Raw genomic sequence first — 17,486 nt, 5'->3', positions numbered from 1 at the left:
GGCTGGTCTCAAACTCCTGACCTCAGGTGATCCGCCCGCCATGGCCTCCCGAAGTTCTGGGACTACAGACATGAGCCACTGCTCCCAGCCGAATACAGACTTTTAAGATGTGTGCAAACACTTGATTTTCTCCAGCCCCAAGCCATTACGTTAAAAGCCTTTAAAGTCCTCAGCCCCAAGAATGAAGTACTTATACCTGGGACAGGAGTCTGAACATAGTTAATCTGAGTTTATTCACATGTTTATTATCCAAAAGGATAACAAATAGATAGATTTTCCCCACAATTCAGCATATTTTCCGTATAAATGTCAGTTTGAGTGAGAGGGTACATCATATGATGCACCCGAAATGACTGAAAGATGATTGGCCACGGTGGGCTTTCAGATCCCATGGATTCACACCCTGCTGTCTTCCTTTAAGCTATCTTCCTTTCATTGTCTTGGCCAAGGGAAAGACTCCCCAATATGTTCTCTCTCAGGCTTCAGAGCAGAGAAACATGGCCTTATTGGAGCCTACCCTTTGTAACCTCTGCCTTGGTCTCTGGAAACGAAGGGTTCTTTTCTGTCCCCATGGCCTCCTGAGCCATCTGAAAACCATTCTCCTGTTGAGCTAAAGCAAGCAGACAAGGGTGCTTCCTTTTTGTGTTTTGTTACGAACCATGACCCACCAAGAGAGGCAGTCAGTTAGAGCCATCATTAGTGGGGCTCAGATTGAGGACCAGTTAGTACTATTCAGAGAAAAGCTGGGTCTGCTACAGGCGCTTTTGGCACCCTGGCAACTGTGCCGCATGTGTCAGTTTGTGGGGGCTAAGGGAGAGAGAGGTGTTTGACAGTTTTGTTTTGTTTTTGTGAAATGGAGTCTCGCTTTGTCACCCAGGCTGGAGTGCAGTGGCATGATCTTGGCTCACTGCAACCTCCGCCTCCTGGGTTCAAGCAATTCTCCTGCCTCAGCCTCCGGAGTAGCTGGGACTACAGGCGCCTGCCACCACGCCCAGCTAATTTTTGTATTTTTATTAGCTATGGGGTTTCACCATATTGGCCAGGTTGGTCTTGAACTCCTGACCTTGTGATCCGCCCACCTCGGCCTCCCAAAGTTCTGGAATTACAGGCGTGAGCTGCTGCATCCGGCCTTTTTTTTTTTTGAGATGGAGTCTCACTCTGTCACCCAGGCTGGAGTGCGGTGGTGCAATCTCTGCCCACTGCAACCTCTGCCTCCTGGGTTCAAGTGATTCTCCTGCCTCAGCCTCCTGAGTAGCTGGGATTACAGGCACCCACCACCACGCCCAGCTAATTTTGGTATTTTTAGTAGAGACGGGGTTTCACCATGTTGGCCACGCTGGTCTCAAACTCCTGATCTCAGGTGATCCGTCCACCTCAGCCTCCCAAAGTGCTGGGATTACAGGCGTGAGCCACTGTGTATGGCGACAGTTCTTAAGTTCTTAGATGCCATACTTAGAGATGTCCTTGTGGTCCAGTCTTCTGGCCTGGGATATGCCGCACAGGGTACGATGTGTAAAGTGACTTAAAGCCTACATCTGGCAGTGACCAAGAAAAGAAAGCGAATTGCATTTGTAATGAACTCAGAGTTCTAAACTAGTGCCAAAGACTGTTGGTGTTCATAGGAAATAGTTCATCACAGAAAAAAGAGTGGTTTAATATATAAACTATTCTGACTATAAATGCCCTGGAAATATCTCACCCTCTTTGAATGGTCAGGTGATGCCTGCTACTGGTGGTGATTTGTTTCTGAAGGGAGGGCATGAGTCATCAAACTGTGGTGTGTGGCTCCAGGCCTGGCATGCTCATACTTTCCCTCTGTATGTTTCCAGACCATCCGCCTCTTTCTGTCCCCACTGTTTCTGCCTTGCTCTGGGCTGCTGTTGTCTCAGCTGTGCTTTCTGAAGCCACCCTCACACAGCAGCCAAGTGCACGTCCTAAGGTGTAGATCTGTTCATATCACATCTCTGCTTCAGTCCCTTTTCTAGCTCCTCCAGTCATGATACATCCACACTCCAGACTCTGTTTCTGGCCCTGCATGGAAGCCAACATGGCCAGATGGCCTGGATTGAGTCCCAGCTGGCTCCATCACATGCTGGTTGTGTGACCTTGGGCAAGCTTCTCTCTGCCTCAGCTTCCTCATCTGAAAAATGGCGGTGATGATAATAGAACCCTGCCTCATAGAGTCATGGTAAGGATTCAGTGAGTTATGTAGAATACATAGAACAGGGCCTAGCACTAATCAGTCCTCAGTTTCCTATTATTACTGCATCTTCACACACACGCACATATGTGCATGTGCACACACACACACACACACACACACCCCGCCCTTCAGCTACACTGCCTGAACTTACTCCATGCTGCTGTTCTCCTGTCCTGTGGCCAGCTCCTGCTTCTCTCTCTGACATTGCTTCCTCTAGGGAGCCTTCCCCGAGCCCCTGCTAAGACATCACGCTGTCTCATACCCATTTTCCTGAAGGTTGATCTGCAATCCCTTTGATGGCAGGAATTGTACTGTTTAGTCTTTGGGTTTGTACCACCAAGCTTGGCCTGGTACCTGGTCGGTGCTCAGTAAGTGTCTATTAAATGAATACAATTATCCTGCTGGTATTTTTTATCTTCATGCTAATATTTATCAAACCACAAAGTTTTTTCTATCTTTCTCAGGAAAAGTATCCCAATTTCAGATTTTTGTTTTTCAGCAGTTTTCAAAGGAAGAAGCTAAACAATAAAAGGTTAAATTAGTCCAAGAGACCAAATAACCTAAAGATATAATTAGGATTAATTTTAAGTATTTATTTTTAATTGACACATTGTAATTGCACATATTTATAGGGTACATATCTATGTTGTATAATGATCCAATCAGGGTAATTAGCATGTCATCTCATGGATTTATCATTTCTTTGTGGTGAGAACCTTCAAAAGCATCTCTTCTAGCTACTTGGAAATATGCAGTATTTTACAGTTAACCACAGTCACTCTACTGTACAACACCAGAACCTATTCCTCCTATCTAATTGTAACTTTGTACCTGTTGAAAGGCTAATTTTTAAAGGATAACCTTTTAATACAACGATTCATCTTGAATCACTGGCCTGGAGACTTTCCTCTTATTTTCATTAAGAAACATTTATCAGGCTGGGTGCAGTGGCTCACGCCTATAATCCCAGCACTTTGGGAGGCTGAGGCGGGCGGATCACGAGGTCAGGAGAACCACGGTGAAACCCCGTCTTTACTAAAAATACAAAAAATTAGCCGGGCGTGGTGGCGGGCGCCTGTAGTCCCAGCTACTCGGGAGGCTGAGGCAGGAGAATGGCGTGAACCCGGGAGGCGGAGCTTGTAGTGAGCCGAGATCACGCCACTGCACTCCAGCTTGGGCGACAGAGTGAGACTCCGTCTCAAAAAAAAAAAAAAGAAACATTTATCTCTTTCTTCTTTCCTCCTCTCCCTTTCTCAGTCCTGGGGCCTCCCAGTGTACACAGGACCAGAAAGTGGAGAGAGAAAAAGACCAAATGGATAATCTTTTTTTTTTTTCCTTTTTGAGACAAAGTCTTGCTCTGTTGCCCAGGCTGGAGGGCAGTGGTGGCATCTTGGCTCACTGCAACCTCTGCCTCCCGGGTTAAAGCGATTCTCCTGCCTCAGCCTCCCGAGTAGCTGGGATTACAGGCACCTGCCACTGCGCCCTGCTAATTTTTGTATTTTTAGTAGAAAGGAGGTTTTGCCATATTGGCCAGGCTGGTCTCGAACTCCTGACCTCAGGTAATCCGCCCACCTCAGCCTCCCAAAGTATTGAGATTACAGGCATGAGCTACCATGCCCAGATGAGAAACATTTCTTAATGAAATGGACAGCCTTATAGTGAATAGGGGATGAAGAGCAAGAATTTCTGTCACTCCAGTCCTCAGCTTTTTTTTTTTTTTTTTTTTTTAAATTTCAGTAGTTTTTTGGGGAACAGGTGGTGTTTGGTTACATGGATAAGTTCTTTAGTGATGATTTCTGAGATTTTGGTGCACCCATCACCCGAGCAGTGTACACTGTACCCAATATGTAGTCTTTTATCCCTCACCCCCCTCCCACCCTTTCCCCCCAGTTGGCAAAGTCCATCGTACCATTCTTCTGCCTTTGCGTCCCCAGCTTTTATTTGTTTTGTTCTCAGCCTTCCCGGCTCTCCACTCCTTCACTGGGACGGAAGTGCTGGTCCCCGCCTGCCCTCTGGTGGACAGCCTGTAAAACAGGCCTTCAGGGCCGGGTGCGGTGGCTCACCCTTGTAATCCCAGCACTTTGGGAGGCTGAGGCGGGTAGATCAGCTCAGGAGATCCAGACCACGGTGAAACCCCGTCTCTACTAAAAATACAAAAAAATTAGCCGGGCGTGGTGGTGGGCGCCTGTAGTCCCAGCTACTCGGAGAGGCTGAGGCAGGAGAATGGCGTGAACCCGGGAGGGGGAGCTTGCAGTGAGCCGAGATCACGCCACTGCACTCCAGCCTGAGTGACAGAGCGAGACTCCGTCTCAAAAAAAAAACAAAAAAAAAAACAAACAGGCCTTCAGTTGGGTGGTGTGCAGGTTACCACAGGGGAAGAAGGCAAGTCCTGGCTCCTTTTTTGGCTCCCTCAGCACTGTGTACACCATGATATTGTGTTACCCTCTTTTATCTTTCCATGCTGTCCTGCACAATTTATCTGCATATGTAAACCAACAGATTGACAAATGACCAGAGCCTGATTCTGTGCTTAAATATTTTGAAGTCAAATTTATTTAAATATTTTTATTTATTTGTTATTTTTTTGAGGTGAAGTCTCACTCTGTTGCCCAGGCTGGAGTGCAGTAGCACGATCTCTGCTCACTGCAGCCTCCACCTCCTGGGTTCAAGCCATTCTTCTGCCTCAGCCTCCCAAGTAGCTGCGATTACAGGCGTGTACCACCACACCTGGTTAATTTTTGTATTTTTAGTAGAGTTGGGGTTTCACCATGTTGGCCAGGCTGGTCTCAAGCTCCTGACCTCAAGTGTACCCCGCACTTCGACCTCCCAAAGCACTGGGATTACAGGCATGAGCCACTGTGCCCAGTTAATTTTTTAATTTTTATTTTAAAAAATTTTTTGTGAAGACAGGGTCTCACTATGTTGCCCAGGCTGATCTCGAACTCCTGGGCTCAAGTGATTCTCCCGCATTGGCCTCCCAAGAAAAAATAACAGGTTAAAATCAGTTAATATAGTCATCTCAGTTTTGAAACTCAGTAAATGTGGTTTTTAAAAGTTACTTTCATTTCTGATAAATTTAGCCTTTTTGAGGCCACAATTTGGTCTTTTCTCTCTAGTAGGGACAAATCCTGACAGCTGGTTCTTACACCTGCTGGGTTGGTTTCTTCACGTGCAATTGCACAAAAGCCTCATTCACTAGCACCTGCCTTCCACCTGGGAGGAGACTTCCCAGCTCTGGGGAGCCAAGTTACTGACTTCTATACTTCTGAAGGGCAGTGAGGACTGTTATTTTGAGATTAGTAAGAATAATTGTAGCTAACATGAAGCATTTCAATGTGCTGGGCACCGTACTGAGGACTTTATATATTTTACCTCACTTAATCTGCACAGTAATTTTGTGAGGCCTAGATAGTTATTATCCCCATTTGACAGAGGAGGAAACTGAGACTTACAGAGGTAAAGAAGTTGTCTGAGGTCACTAGTTGATTAGTGGTAGAGATAGGATTTGAATCCAGGGAAAATGATAGGCAGTCTGTCCAGAGAACCAGTAAAGTTACCCAGTAAGCACTGGGTAGCTGGGTGACCACTTATGTACCCTTGGAAGCCAGGGCCAAGAGACCATCCCATCATGGGGTGAAGAGGGGCCTTGGCAGAGAGGTTGCAGAGGAGGCTTCTGGGGGAGGACTCCTCTTCCTAAGCTTTTCAGATCCTGGGATCCTGGGGTCCAGGGTGGGCAGCCCAGGCCTTACCTTAGCCCCAGTCGCCCAGTCTACAGAGTGTCTTACATGCTGCTGTGCATCTAACATGGTTGTGGGCACCCTAGAGATCCCAGCAGCATTGCAGATGGCATCCCTGTTCACAAGGATATTGTAATTTGCGTAAGAAGATAAAATTTGACACTTGGGGCAAATGGTCATGAATTAAAAAATTTTTTTTGGCCAGGCTCAATGGCTCATGCCTGTAATCCCAGCACTTTGGAAGGCCGAGGTGGGTGGATCACCTGAGACTGAGAGTTCAAGACCAGCCTGGCCAACATGGTGAAACCCTGTCTTTACTAAAAATACAAAAATTAGCTGGGCGTGGTGGTAGGCACCTGTAATCCCAGCTACCTGGGAGGCTGAGGCATGAGAATTGCTTGAAGCTGGGAGGTGGAGGTTGCAGTGAGCTGAGACTTAAAATTTCTTTTAATTTTTTAAAAAATTTATTTTATTTAATTTATTTTATTTTATTTTTTTTGAGACAGAGTCTTGCTCTGTCGCCCAGGCTGGAGTGTAGTGGCGTGATTTTGGCTCACTGCAACCTCCGCCTCCCGGGTTCAAGCAATTCTCATGCCTCAGCCTCCTGAGTAGCTGGGATTACTTACAGGTGCCTACTACCATGCCTGGCTCATTTTTTATATTTTTAGTAGAGATGGGGTTTCTCCATTTTGGTCAGGCTGGTCTCGAACTCCCGACTTGAAGTGATCCCCCTGCCTCAGCCTCCCAAAGTGCGGGGATAACAGGTATGAGCCACTGCACCTGACCCTAAATTTTTTTTGATTGAGACAGGGTCTTGCTGTGTTGCACAGGCTGGTCTCCAACTCCTGGGCTCAAGTGATCCTCCTGCCTCAGCCTCACAAAATGCTGGGATTACAGGCATGAGCCACTGCACCTGACATGTTTTTTTTTTTTTTCCGAGATGGAGTTTCGTTCTTGTTGCCCACACTAGGGTGCAATGGCATGATCTCAGCTCACTGTAACCTCCGCCTCCCGGGTTCAAGTGATTCTCCTGCCTCAGCCTCCCAAGTAGCTGGGATTACAGACATGCGCTACCACGCCCAGCTAATTTTTGTATTTTTAGTAAAGATAGGGTTTCATCATGTTGGTCAGGCTGGTCTCGAACTCCTGACCTTAGGTGATCCACTCCTGACCTCAGGTGATCAGCCCGCCTCGGCCTCCCAAAGTGCTGGGGTTACAGGCGTGAGCCACCACACCTGGTGAATTTTTTTTTTTTTTTAGTGTGTCACTTTCCTGCTTCTCCCCTGAGTATATTTTTCAGAAAATCCACAAGGGCATTCAAAACATTCCCAATTCTGCATTGGCTCTCAAGAAACACATCACGGCTGGGCGCGGTGGCTCACGCTTGTAATCCCAGCACTTTGGGAGGCTGAGGCGGGCGGATCACGAGGTCAGGAGATCGAGACCATGATGAAACCTCGTCTCTACTAAAAATACAAAAAATTAGCCGGGCATGGTGGCGGGCGCCTGTAGTCCCAGCTACTCGGAGAGGCTGAGTCAGGAGAATGGCGTGAACCCGGGAGGCAGAGCTTGCAGTGAGCCTAGATCACGCCACTGCACTCCAGCCTGGGCGACAGAGCGAGACTCCGTCTCAAAAAAAAAAAAAAAAAAAAGACATCACCTTCCTCCTGTACTCACTGACATTGGCACCAATCTGGCTGCCTTTCTCCTTGGTTAAGCCACATTGTCCTGTTAGCATATATTTCATCTTGTGTCTGTGTTTCTGTGGTCCTTCACTTTCACTGAATTATTATACCATAAAGGAGACCTCAGAACAGGTCACAGGCAGCGCTGGCGGTCAGAATTTGCGTCACCCCTGCCCTGGGCCCTATCCGCTGTCAGCTGCCTGAGCTGAAGAGAGATGCGTCCAGCTCAGACCCTCTGCCTGCTGAGTAGGTTGGGTGGAGGAACAGGATCTCCCATGTCTAAGCCAAACCTGTTTTAAGCCACAATTACCCAGTTTCAATTCCAGCCCTTCATGGTCAGCATCATGTGTTCCTCCACGTTCCTCCTGGTAGCCACAGACTGCGTGGCTAGTCAGGCCAGCAGCAAAACAAGATGTCTGGGAGTCTGCTGAGGGTTGAAGGAATGCCCATTGTCTATTCTGTGTACAGTATTTTTTTTTTTTTTTTTTGAGACAGAGTCTTGCTCTGTCGCCCAGGCTGGAGTGCAGTGGCGCAATCTCGGCTCACTGCAACCTCCGCCTCCCAGGTTCAAGTGATTCTCCTGCCTCAGCCTCCCGAGTAGCTGGGACTACAGGCACGTGCCACCATGCCCAGCTAATTTTTTGTATTTTTAGTAGAGATGGGGTTTCACCATGTTAGCCAGGATGGTCTCCATCTCCTGACCTCATGATCCGCCCGCCTTGGCCTCCCAAAGTGCTAGGATTACAGGCGTGAGCCACCGCACCCGGCCTACAGTATTGTTTTTTAGGTACCTAAGCTTAGTTTCCAAGGTGCACTCACATGGAATGTGTATCACTGAAAAGGTGAGAGACCGCCACTCTGACCCAGAAGTGTACTGGTAGTTGCTTACAACCAGCTCTCTGAAAAGAGAGCCCTGGAGGCCGGGCGCGGTGGCTCACGCTTGTAATCCCAGCACTTTGGGAGGCCAAGGCGAGCGGATCACGAGGTCAGGAGATCGAGACCACGGTGAGACCCCGTCTCTACCGGCGGTGGTGGGCCTGATCCCATACGAGAGGCTGAGGGAGAAGGCTGAACCGGAGGAGGACGAGACAGGTTGCCAATTTCCAAGGTGTAGGTACTCCTAAGCTACCAACATGGCATCACTAGACACAGAGTTGAGAAGAGCTGGGCAGCAGCATACCTTGATCCAGTATTTCCACCAGACAGAGACAATATATACGAATTACCTCAAGAGCAGAGTAAAAGGTGGTAGAATGATTAGGAAGTGGTATGTTTGGAGTCTTTAGGACCTTTGTTTTGTTTTTGTTTTTTTTGAGACGGAGTGTCGCTCTTGTTGCCCAGGCTGGAGTGCAATGGCGTAATCTCAGCTCACCGCAACCTCTGCTTCCCGGGTTCAAGCAATTCTCCTGCCTCAGCCTCCTGAGTAGCTGGGATTGCAGGCGTGCATCACCACGCCTGGCTAATTTTTTGTATTTTTTAGTAGAGATGAGGTTTCTCCACGTTGGTCAGGCTGGTCTCAAACTCCCAACCTCAGGTGATCCACTGGTCTCTGCCTCCCAAAGTGCTGAGATTACAGGCATGAGCCACTGCGCCCAGGACCTTTGTTTTTAAAGTTAATTTATTGTCAGTTTATGTAATTTAATTCTTAATAACGGCTGTGTTTAACACTTGGCCCAGAGTTCCTGGAAATTTGGCAGTTCTGTCTTGCAGGCCACTGTGAACTGGCTCCAGTACACCACTGCTCTTAGTCTTCACCTGTTTCCAAAAATATTGTTTGGGGGCAGGTTTCGTGAGGAGGCTTAAAGAGCCACGAGAAAGGGAGGACCCAGCAGTGACTCCCTGGCAGGGGGTGGGGCCTTGCATTGGGCATCAGGGCCCTAATGCCCTGTTTACCCAGTGGCCCGCCAGCCTGATCCTCACAGCCAAGGAGCATCCTGACCTATAGTACAGCATCAGTGTGAGCTTTTGTGTATTTGAAGATCTTCTTGGCTCAGGCGCTTTCTGCAAGTCACTTGAACACGGCTTCATCTGACCACACCTGCTCCCAATTTAAAGAAGATCCTTGATACACTGTTAGCCCTGTAACGCTGGCCTTTTTCTTTTAAACCACTCACCACAAGAGATGATTATTACTTGCATGTGAGTTTCTGCATTTCTGCCATCTCTCCTTCTCTACTGGAAGCTCTGGGAGGGCTGTGTCAGTCTTATCCGCCCCGAATACCCAGTTCCTGGTGGGCAATCAGCATATAGCAGACACTTAGTGAATATTTGTTGAAGGGGAAGGGCCTGAGAGAGTGGACAGAGAGACACAAGCAAGGGAGAGGGAGGAAACAAAGGGGAGGGAGAAAAACAGCCAAAAGAGTTCATTTAACTTGAGTTTCTCTGTCCAAGAGGAATAAGCCATTGGGAATATACTGGATACCGTTTAATACTTCCAGCCGCAAAGGATTTATCAGTGAGGAGCTCTCAGCTGCTAGTGGCAGAGACCTGATTTAAAATCACCCCTAGACTCCCAGCACTTTGGGAGGCTGAGGCAGAAGGATTGCTTGAGCCCAGGAGTTTTCTGAGACAAGTCTGGGCAACACAGTGAGACCCCGACTCTACAAAAAAAATAAAACTAAAAGAATTAGCTGGTATGACGGGCGCGGTGGCTCATGCCTGTAATCCCAGCACTTTGGGAGGCCGAGATGGGCAGATCACGAGGTCAGGAGATCAAGACCATCCTAGGTAACACGATGAAACCCCGTCTCTACTAAAAATACAAAAAAAATTAGCCGGGCGTGGTGGTGGGCGCCTGTAGTCACAGCTACTCAGGAGGCTGAGGCAGGAGAATGGCGTGAACCCGGGAGGCGGAGCTTGCAGTGAGCCAAGATCGCGCCACTGCACTCCAGCCGGGTGACAGACCGAGACTCCGTCTCAAAAAAAAAAAAATAAAAGAATTAGCTGGTCATGATGGTGTGCACCTGTAGTCCTAGCTACTCAGGAGGCTGAGGCAAGAGGATCCCTTGAGCCCAGGAGTTGGAGTTGGAGGTTGCAGTGAGTTCTGATTGTGTCACTGCACTCCAGCCTGGGTGATGGAATGAGATCCTGTCTCAAAAAGAAAAGTAGAAAATCAGGCTTCAGGCTGGATTACACCTGTAATCCTAACACTTTGGGAGGCTGAGGTGGGTGGATCACCTGAGGTCAGGAGTTCGAGACTAGCCTGGCCAACATGGTGAAACCCCATCTCTACTAAAAATATAAAAATTAGCCAGGCGTGGTGGCGGGTGCCTGTAATCCCAGCTACTCGGGAGGCTGAGGTAGGAGAATCGCTTGAACCCAGGAGGTGGAAATTGCAATGAGCCAAGATCACGCCACTGCACTCCAGCCTGGGCGACAGAGCGAGACTGCCTCAAGAAAAAAAAAAGGAAAGAAAATCAGGCTTCAACAATAAGAGAAATATATTACCTCATGTAACAAGAAGCCCCAAAGTAGAGTGGCTGCAGGTTGGTGTAAACTCTGCCCTCAGGCCGGGGCCCCCATGGTTGCCAAGAGAGCATCAGTTGCTTTCCATGTGGCTCTTTTTAGGAGTAAGCCAATCTTTCCCAGATGTCACATGCCCTGTCCTAATCCAAGTCCTTCAGGGCACTGGAATGACCAGAGGCTCTCAAAGTGTGGTTCCCCAGACCAGCACCATCAGCCTCACCTGAGAGCTTGTTAGAAACCGTGGAAGGAGTGAGGAGTAATCTTTAAGAGATAAACACTTAAACTCACCTAGGGCTCTTCTAAGAGGAAGTGAGGATGCTGATGGGGCATTGATGGGGTTGAACCATTCTCGGTGACTCGTGCTTAGATGAGAGATTTGCATTCACTGCCTTTAACCAGGGCCATGAAGTGGACAGAGCTCAGAGTCCTGTAATGCGAAGTGGAGGTGCCCAGGCAGGCTGATGGCCGGCCTCGTGCTTGGCCCTCCCCACCTTTGCTTCTCTCCTTCCCGCCAGCTACCAGAGATTCACTGACTGCTACAAGCGCTTCTACCAGTTGCAGCCTGAGATGACACAGCGAATCTATGACAAGTTTGTAGCTCAGTTGCAGACATCTATCCGGGTGAGTGGTGGGAAGACCGGCAAGTGCTGTTGACTTGGGTTCTGTCTCCAGATTGTCAGTCCCCTGAGGGCAGTGGCCCCACCCTCTACACCTCTGTCTCCTCAGCCCCTAGAGCTGTCCTGGGTGCCCAGCAGGCTGCAGCATCCATCATCCCTCCCCTCCAAATGATGCGAGTATCTTAGATGCAGCCTTTGCTCACTGTCCTGTATTGTGATTATGTGTTTTATGTTGCCTGCTCTCTAGACCATGCAAACTCAGCAAAGGCTGATGGGGTCTTTTTTTTTTTAAGTCAGGATCTTGCTCTGTCACCCAGGCTTGAATACAGCAGCATAATCACAGCTCCCTGCAGCCTCAAACTCTGGGTTCAAGTGATCCACCCACCTCGGCCCTCCCAAAGTGCTGGGATTACAGGTGTGAGCCACGGCGCCCAGCCTATTTTCTTAATTATAAAAGCCACATGTAGAAAAGTTGGAATGTTAGGGAAAGCATAAAGACCTAGAACAGAAATTAGCCAAAATCTTACCAAGTGCTGTTAGCAGTTTAGCATATTTTTGCCATGAGCTTATCTCGTGTCATTATAGCTCTTTCCTCCTTTCTCTTCAGGAGGAAATCTCTGACATCAAAGAGGAGGGGAACCTAGAAGCTGTCTTGAATGCCTTGGATAAAATTGTGGAAGAAGGCAAAGTCCGCAAAGAGCCAGCCTGGTGAGAGTGGGGTGGGGAGGTGAGAAGGCACAGGAAAGAGGCAGCAATTAAGCTTTTTTTTTTTTTTTCTAGAGTCAGGGTCTCACTGTGTTGGCCAGGCTGGTCACAAACTCCTGGCCTTAAGCTGTCCTCCCACCTTGACCTCCCAAAGTGCTGGGATTACAAGCTTGAGCCACAACACCTGGACAGTTCAGCTTCTTGAAGGAGACTTTAAGACTGACCCAAGCAGGGAGTGGTGACTCATGCCTGTAATCCCAGTTATTCAGGGGGCTGAGGTGGGAGGATCACTTGAGACCAGGAGTTCAAGAGTTCAGAACCAGCCTGGGCAATATAGTGAGACCCTGTCTCTAAAAAAAACTTTTAAAAGGCTGACCCTGTGTCCACCATATCCATGAGACTCTGGGCTTGTTGCCCCTGAGAGAGAACCTTTTGACAGGGACAAGTAGAGCAGACAGATACCAAACTGTAACCGAAAACTGTTGTACCACACAGTTCCCTTCAGGGGAGGAGAGCCCCAGGTAAGCCATGTTGTTGAGGGGATTAGGGAGGGAAGTAGTTTGAGGCCAGACTGAAGAAGCCTTCCTGAGGGAGCTTATTTTAGGGCCTGTTGGGCCTGTGGGAGAAAGGGAGGGTGGGGGGAGTGGGAGGAGGCAGAATCGTGAGGTTTGGAATCACCATGTACATCTTACAGGTGTAGATGAGGCTGGTGGGGCAACTGGTTTTTATACATTTGTTCATTCAGCAGGTTAGGGAGCACCTACTATATGCTCGATATTGTTTTTTTTAGAGACGGAGTCTTGCTCTGTTGCCCAGGTTGGAGTACAGTGGTGTGATCTTGGCTCATTGCACCCTCCACCTCCTGAGTTCAAGCAGTTCTCCTGCCTCAGCCTCGTGAGTAGCTGGGATTACAGGCGCCCACCACCATGTCTGGCTAATTTTTGTATTTTTAGTAGAGACGGGGTTTCACCATGTTGGCCAGGCTGATCTCGAACTCCTGACCTCAGGTGATCCTCCTGCCTCGGCCTCCCAAAGTGTTGGAATTAAAGGTGTGAGCCACCGCGCCCAGCCTCGATACTGTTTTAGATGCCAGAAACTTAGCAGTGAACAAGACAGACCAAGTATCTGCTCTCCTGGAGCTGACATTTCAGCAGCAGCCGGCTACCTGGTACACCAAGTGCAAGGTGGAGAAGCGGGGCCTGGGATGAGCAATAGAGAGCAGGGGCCAGCAAGACCCCAGCAGCTGAGCCCCTGCCTCCTGCAACCCTCCGTCCCTTAGTAGAATCCTAGGCCAGAGGGCGTAGAAATCTTTTTTGTAATTTCCAATTTTTAAAACTGCTCTGTGACCTTAATACTTAAGAGAATTAAGTTTCACAACTGAAAAAGAATTTTTCTTTTCTTTTTTTTTTTGAGATGGAGTCTCACTCTGTTGCCCAGGCCAGGCTGGAGTACAGTGGTGTGATCTCAGTTCACTGCAACCTCAGCCTCCCAGGTCCAAGCGATTCTCCTGCCTCAGCCTCCCGAGTAGCTGGGATTACAGGCGCCCACCACCATGCCTGGCTAATTTTTGTATTTTTAGTAGAGATGGGGTTTCACCATGTTGGCCAGGCTGGTCCCAAACACCGGACCTCAGGTGATCCACCTGCCTTGGCCTCCCAAAGTGCTGAGATTACAGGCATGAGCCACTGCGCTTGGCCATTGAAAAATAATTTTTTTTTTTTTTTTTTTTTTTTTGGGACAGAGTCTCGCTCTGTCTCCCAGGCTGGAGTGCAGTGGCACAATCTCAGCTCACTGCAAGCTCCACTTCCTGGGTTCACGCCATTCTCCTGCCTCAGCCTCCCAAGTAGCTGGGACTACAGGCACCTGCCACCACGCCCGGCTAATTTTTTGTATTTCTAGTAGAGACAGGGTTTCACCATGTTAGCCAGGATGGTCTCGATCTCCTGACCTCGTGATCCACCTGCCTTGGCCTCCCAAAGTGCTGAGATTACAGGCGTGAGCCACCAAACCCGGCCTGAAAAATAATTTTTAAAGAACTCACAGTGCCTTCCACCTCTTGTGTAATCTTGCCTCCTCAGACTTGCCTTTCCTTATCTTCCCAGATCAGTCAACACTTATGGGGTCCTCCCACAGTCTGGGCCCTCTGTCAGCAGCCACCCCCAACCTCTCAAGCTCACAGTCTGGTGGACTGGATGCACTAGACGGGCACATGGTCACAAGGACAGAGGCAGGGGCTAGAAAGTCACCCTGAAGTGTTCTGGATAGGGGAGTGTGTATGGAGGAAAGGAGGGGAATGTGGGGTATGGTCGGGAAGGCTAAGATAGGGGCTGAAGTGAGAAGGGGGAGAGGTGGACCCCTAAGCATTGAAACCCAGGGAAAGGAAGTGAGCATTCCTATGAGGAACAGGTCTTGGGAGGTGAGAGGGACCACGGGAGAGACCTGGGAAGCCAGCCCAACTTGGGACAAGGCAGGCATAGCACCGAGTGTGGGCTTGGAAGCTGAACCCTCTTCCACGAGGGCCTTCCGCCTCCCTCATTCCTTGTGGCCCTCCAGGCGCCCCAGCGGGACCCCAGAGAAGGATCTGCACAGTGTCATGGCACCCTACTTCCTGCAGCAACGGGACACCCTGCGGCGCCACGTGCAGAAACAGGAGGCCGAGAACCAGCAGCTGGCAGATGCCGTCCTGGCAGGGCGGAGGCAAGTGGAGGAGCTGCAGCTACAGGTCCAGGCCCGGCAGCAGGCCTGGCAGGTCAGTGTCCCAGCCTGCCTCTTCCTCTTCCTTCTCTAATGGGCCCTCTGAGATACGCAAATAGGTGGCTTCCTCCATTCCAACACAAGCGACCCCCACAGCGGGTAGGAGAGCTTGCCCCCTGGAGAACAGCCATGCATGACCTCTCCTTGGGCATGTGCAGTAGTCTCTGCCAGCCCTAGCAGACAGTCTCCCTCAGATCCTCCACCAGGCACAGGCATGTGTTCCCCTGATGGAGCAGGTGAGGACACAGGCCCAGAGAGGGCAGATGAGTCACCCATGGTAACAGTGCCTCCCCATCAGATTTGGAGTTAAAACCTGGTGGTTGTTCTACTGCTCCATGTGACCACTGCCCAACATAGATACATATATTCTAAACCTGGTATATGGTAGGGGGATGGGTAGAGAACAAGAACAGAGGATGAGACAGTATTTTTTTTTTTTAATTTTTTTTGCACACAAAAAAACAATAAACATCCTCCAAAAATACACACAAACAAAAAGATGCATATCAAACATATTAGGAAGGTTGCACATGGGAAGTCGGGGAATAGAAATGGGGGGTGGGAGTTAAAATAAATGAGAGAGGGACTTTATATGGATCAGTGATAATAACTCAATCCCCTATTTGACAAAGAAGAGGGAGAAGGAAGAGGAAGAAAAAGAAAGTGGGATAAAGGATCAGAAAGGGAGGAAAATAGAAAAAATTAGAGTATGACTCCAGGGTAGACCTGTTTTGTTGTCACTGAGTTGGTTGGTTAGTTTGTCTGTTGTATTTTTCATGTTTCGCCAAGTTGGCCAGACTGGTCTCGAACCCCTAGCCCGAAGTGATCAACCCGCCTCGCCCCCCAGAGTGCCGGGACCACAGGCGTGAGCCACCACGTCCAGCCCCCACATTGCTTCTGGCCTCCGTGGTAGACCTCCCAGATGGAGCGGCCGGGCAGAGGCGCTCCTCACTTCCCAGACGATGGGTGGCCGGGCAGAGGCGCTCCTCACCTCCCAGATGATGGGTGGCCGGGCAGAGACGCTCCCCACCTCCCAGATGGGGCGGCGGCCGGGCAGGGGCTGCAATCCCAGCACCCTGGTAGGCCAAGGCAGGCGGCTGGGAGGCGGAGGCTGTCGCGAGGCCAGACCACGCCACCGCACTCCAGGCCGGGCAACACCGAGCTCCGTCTGCAGTCCCAGTACCTCCGGAGGCTGAGGCGGGCAGAGCACTCGGCGTCAGGAGCTGGCGACCAGCGTCGCCAAGATTGCGAATGCGTGTCTGCAGCCAGAGGAGAAAAAGCAGGCAGCGGTGGCGCGCGCCCGTAGTCCCAGGCAGTCCGCGGCGCGGGCAGCAGCGAGCTGAGTAGATTGCAGCCCGGGCCACAGAGGGAAAGAAAGAAAGAGAAAGAAAGAAAGAAAAGGAAGGAAGGAAGGAAGGGAAGGAAGGAATTTTTTTAAATTGATACATCGTATTTTACATATTTAGGAAGTACATGTGATATTTTGCTACATGCATAGAACGTGCAGTGATCAAGTCAGGGTATTTGAGGTGTTCATCACTTTGAGTATTTATCATTTCCATGTGTTGGGAGCAATTCAAGACCTCTCTTCTAACTACTTTGGTTTTGGTTTTGTTCTGAGATGGGGATCTCGCTGTACTGCCCAGGCCAGTCTCGAACTCCCGGCCTCAAGCAGTCTTCCTGTCTCAGCCTCCTGGATAGCTGGGATTACATGTGCTCATCACTGCACAAGACTCTTCTTAGCCACTTTGCAATATGGAGTACATTGTTGTTAACTACAGTTACCTTACTCTACTGTTGAACAATAGAATTTACACCTTTTACCTAACTGTATGTTTATACCATTAAACTACCTCTCTTCATCCCCCACCCCTTCCCCCAGCCTCTGTTAACTATCATTCTACTCTTTACCTTTATGAGATCAACTTTTCTCTGCATCCTCACCAGCATGTTATTTTTTGTCTTTTTTTTTTTTTTTTTTTTTTTTAGACAGTCTCACTCTGTTGCCCAGGCTGGAGTGCAGTGGCACGATCTCAGCTCACTGCAACCTCCACTTCCCAGGTTCAAGCCTTTCTCATGCCTCAGCCTCCTGAGTAGCTGGGATTCCAGGCGTGAGCTGCCACACCCAGCTAAATGTTGTATTTTTAGTAGAGACGGGGTTTCACCATGTTGGCCAGGCTGGTCTCAAACTCCTGGGCTCAAGCAATTCCTCCACCTCAGCCTCACAATGTGCTGGGATTACAGACTTAAGCCACCCCACCCAGCCCCAAAAATGTTCTATTTCAACTTTGTTTTTGAGACAGTCTTGCTCTGTTGCCCA

The 17,486-nt window shown here is 49.3% G+C and overlaps 1 protein-coding gene across 3 annotated transcripts in view; it reads left to right on the top strand.

Annotated features, from left to right (window-relative positions):
* PMF1 (polyamine modulated factor 1) overlaps positions 1 to 17,486 on the top strand; it is a 28,268-nt gene that overhangs the window by 8,553 nt on the left and 2,229 nt on the right. The window contains exons 1-4 of one of the 3 annotated variants that reach the window (XM_058439171.1): positions 1,877 to 2,188; positions 11,606 to 11,711; positions 12,315 to 12,415; positions 14,966 to 15,161. In XM_058439171.1, coding sequence (XP_058295154.1) covers positions 2,148 to 2,188; positions 11,606 to 11,711; positions 12,315 to 12,415; positions 14,966 to 15,161 — 444 coding nt within the window. In that variant the 5' untranslated portion in view covers positions 1,877 to 2,147. Of the gene's footprint in view, positions 1 to 1,876; positions 2,189 to 11,605; positions 11,712 to 12,314; positions 12,416 to 14,965; positions 15,162 to 17,486 lie in introns of those variants that run through there. The other 2 variants (XM_032154197.2, XM_032154198.2) reach the window with 2 other exon arrangements.

The sequence above is a fragment of the Hylobates moloch genome, unplaced genomic scaffold (genome assembly GCF_009828535.3).
Source record: "Hylobates moloch isolate HMO894 unplaced genomic scaffold, HMol_V3 SCAFFOLD_5, whole genome shotgun sequence".
Lineage (NCBI taxonomy): Eukaryota > Metazoa > Chordata > Mammalia > Primates > Hylobatidae > Hylobates > Hylobates moloch.
Note: the sequence above shows the minus strand (reverse complement) of the source record. Positions and strands in the feature narration are given on the sequence as shown.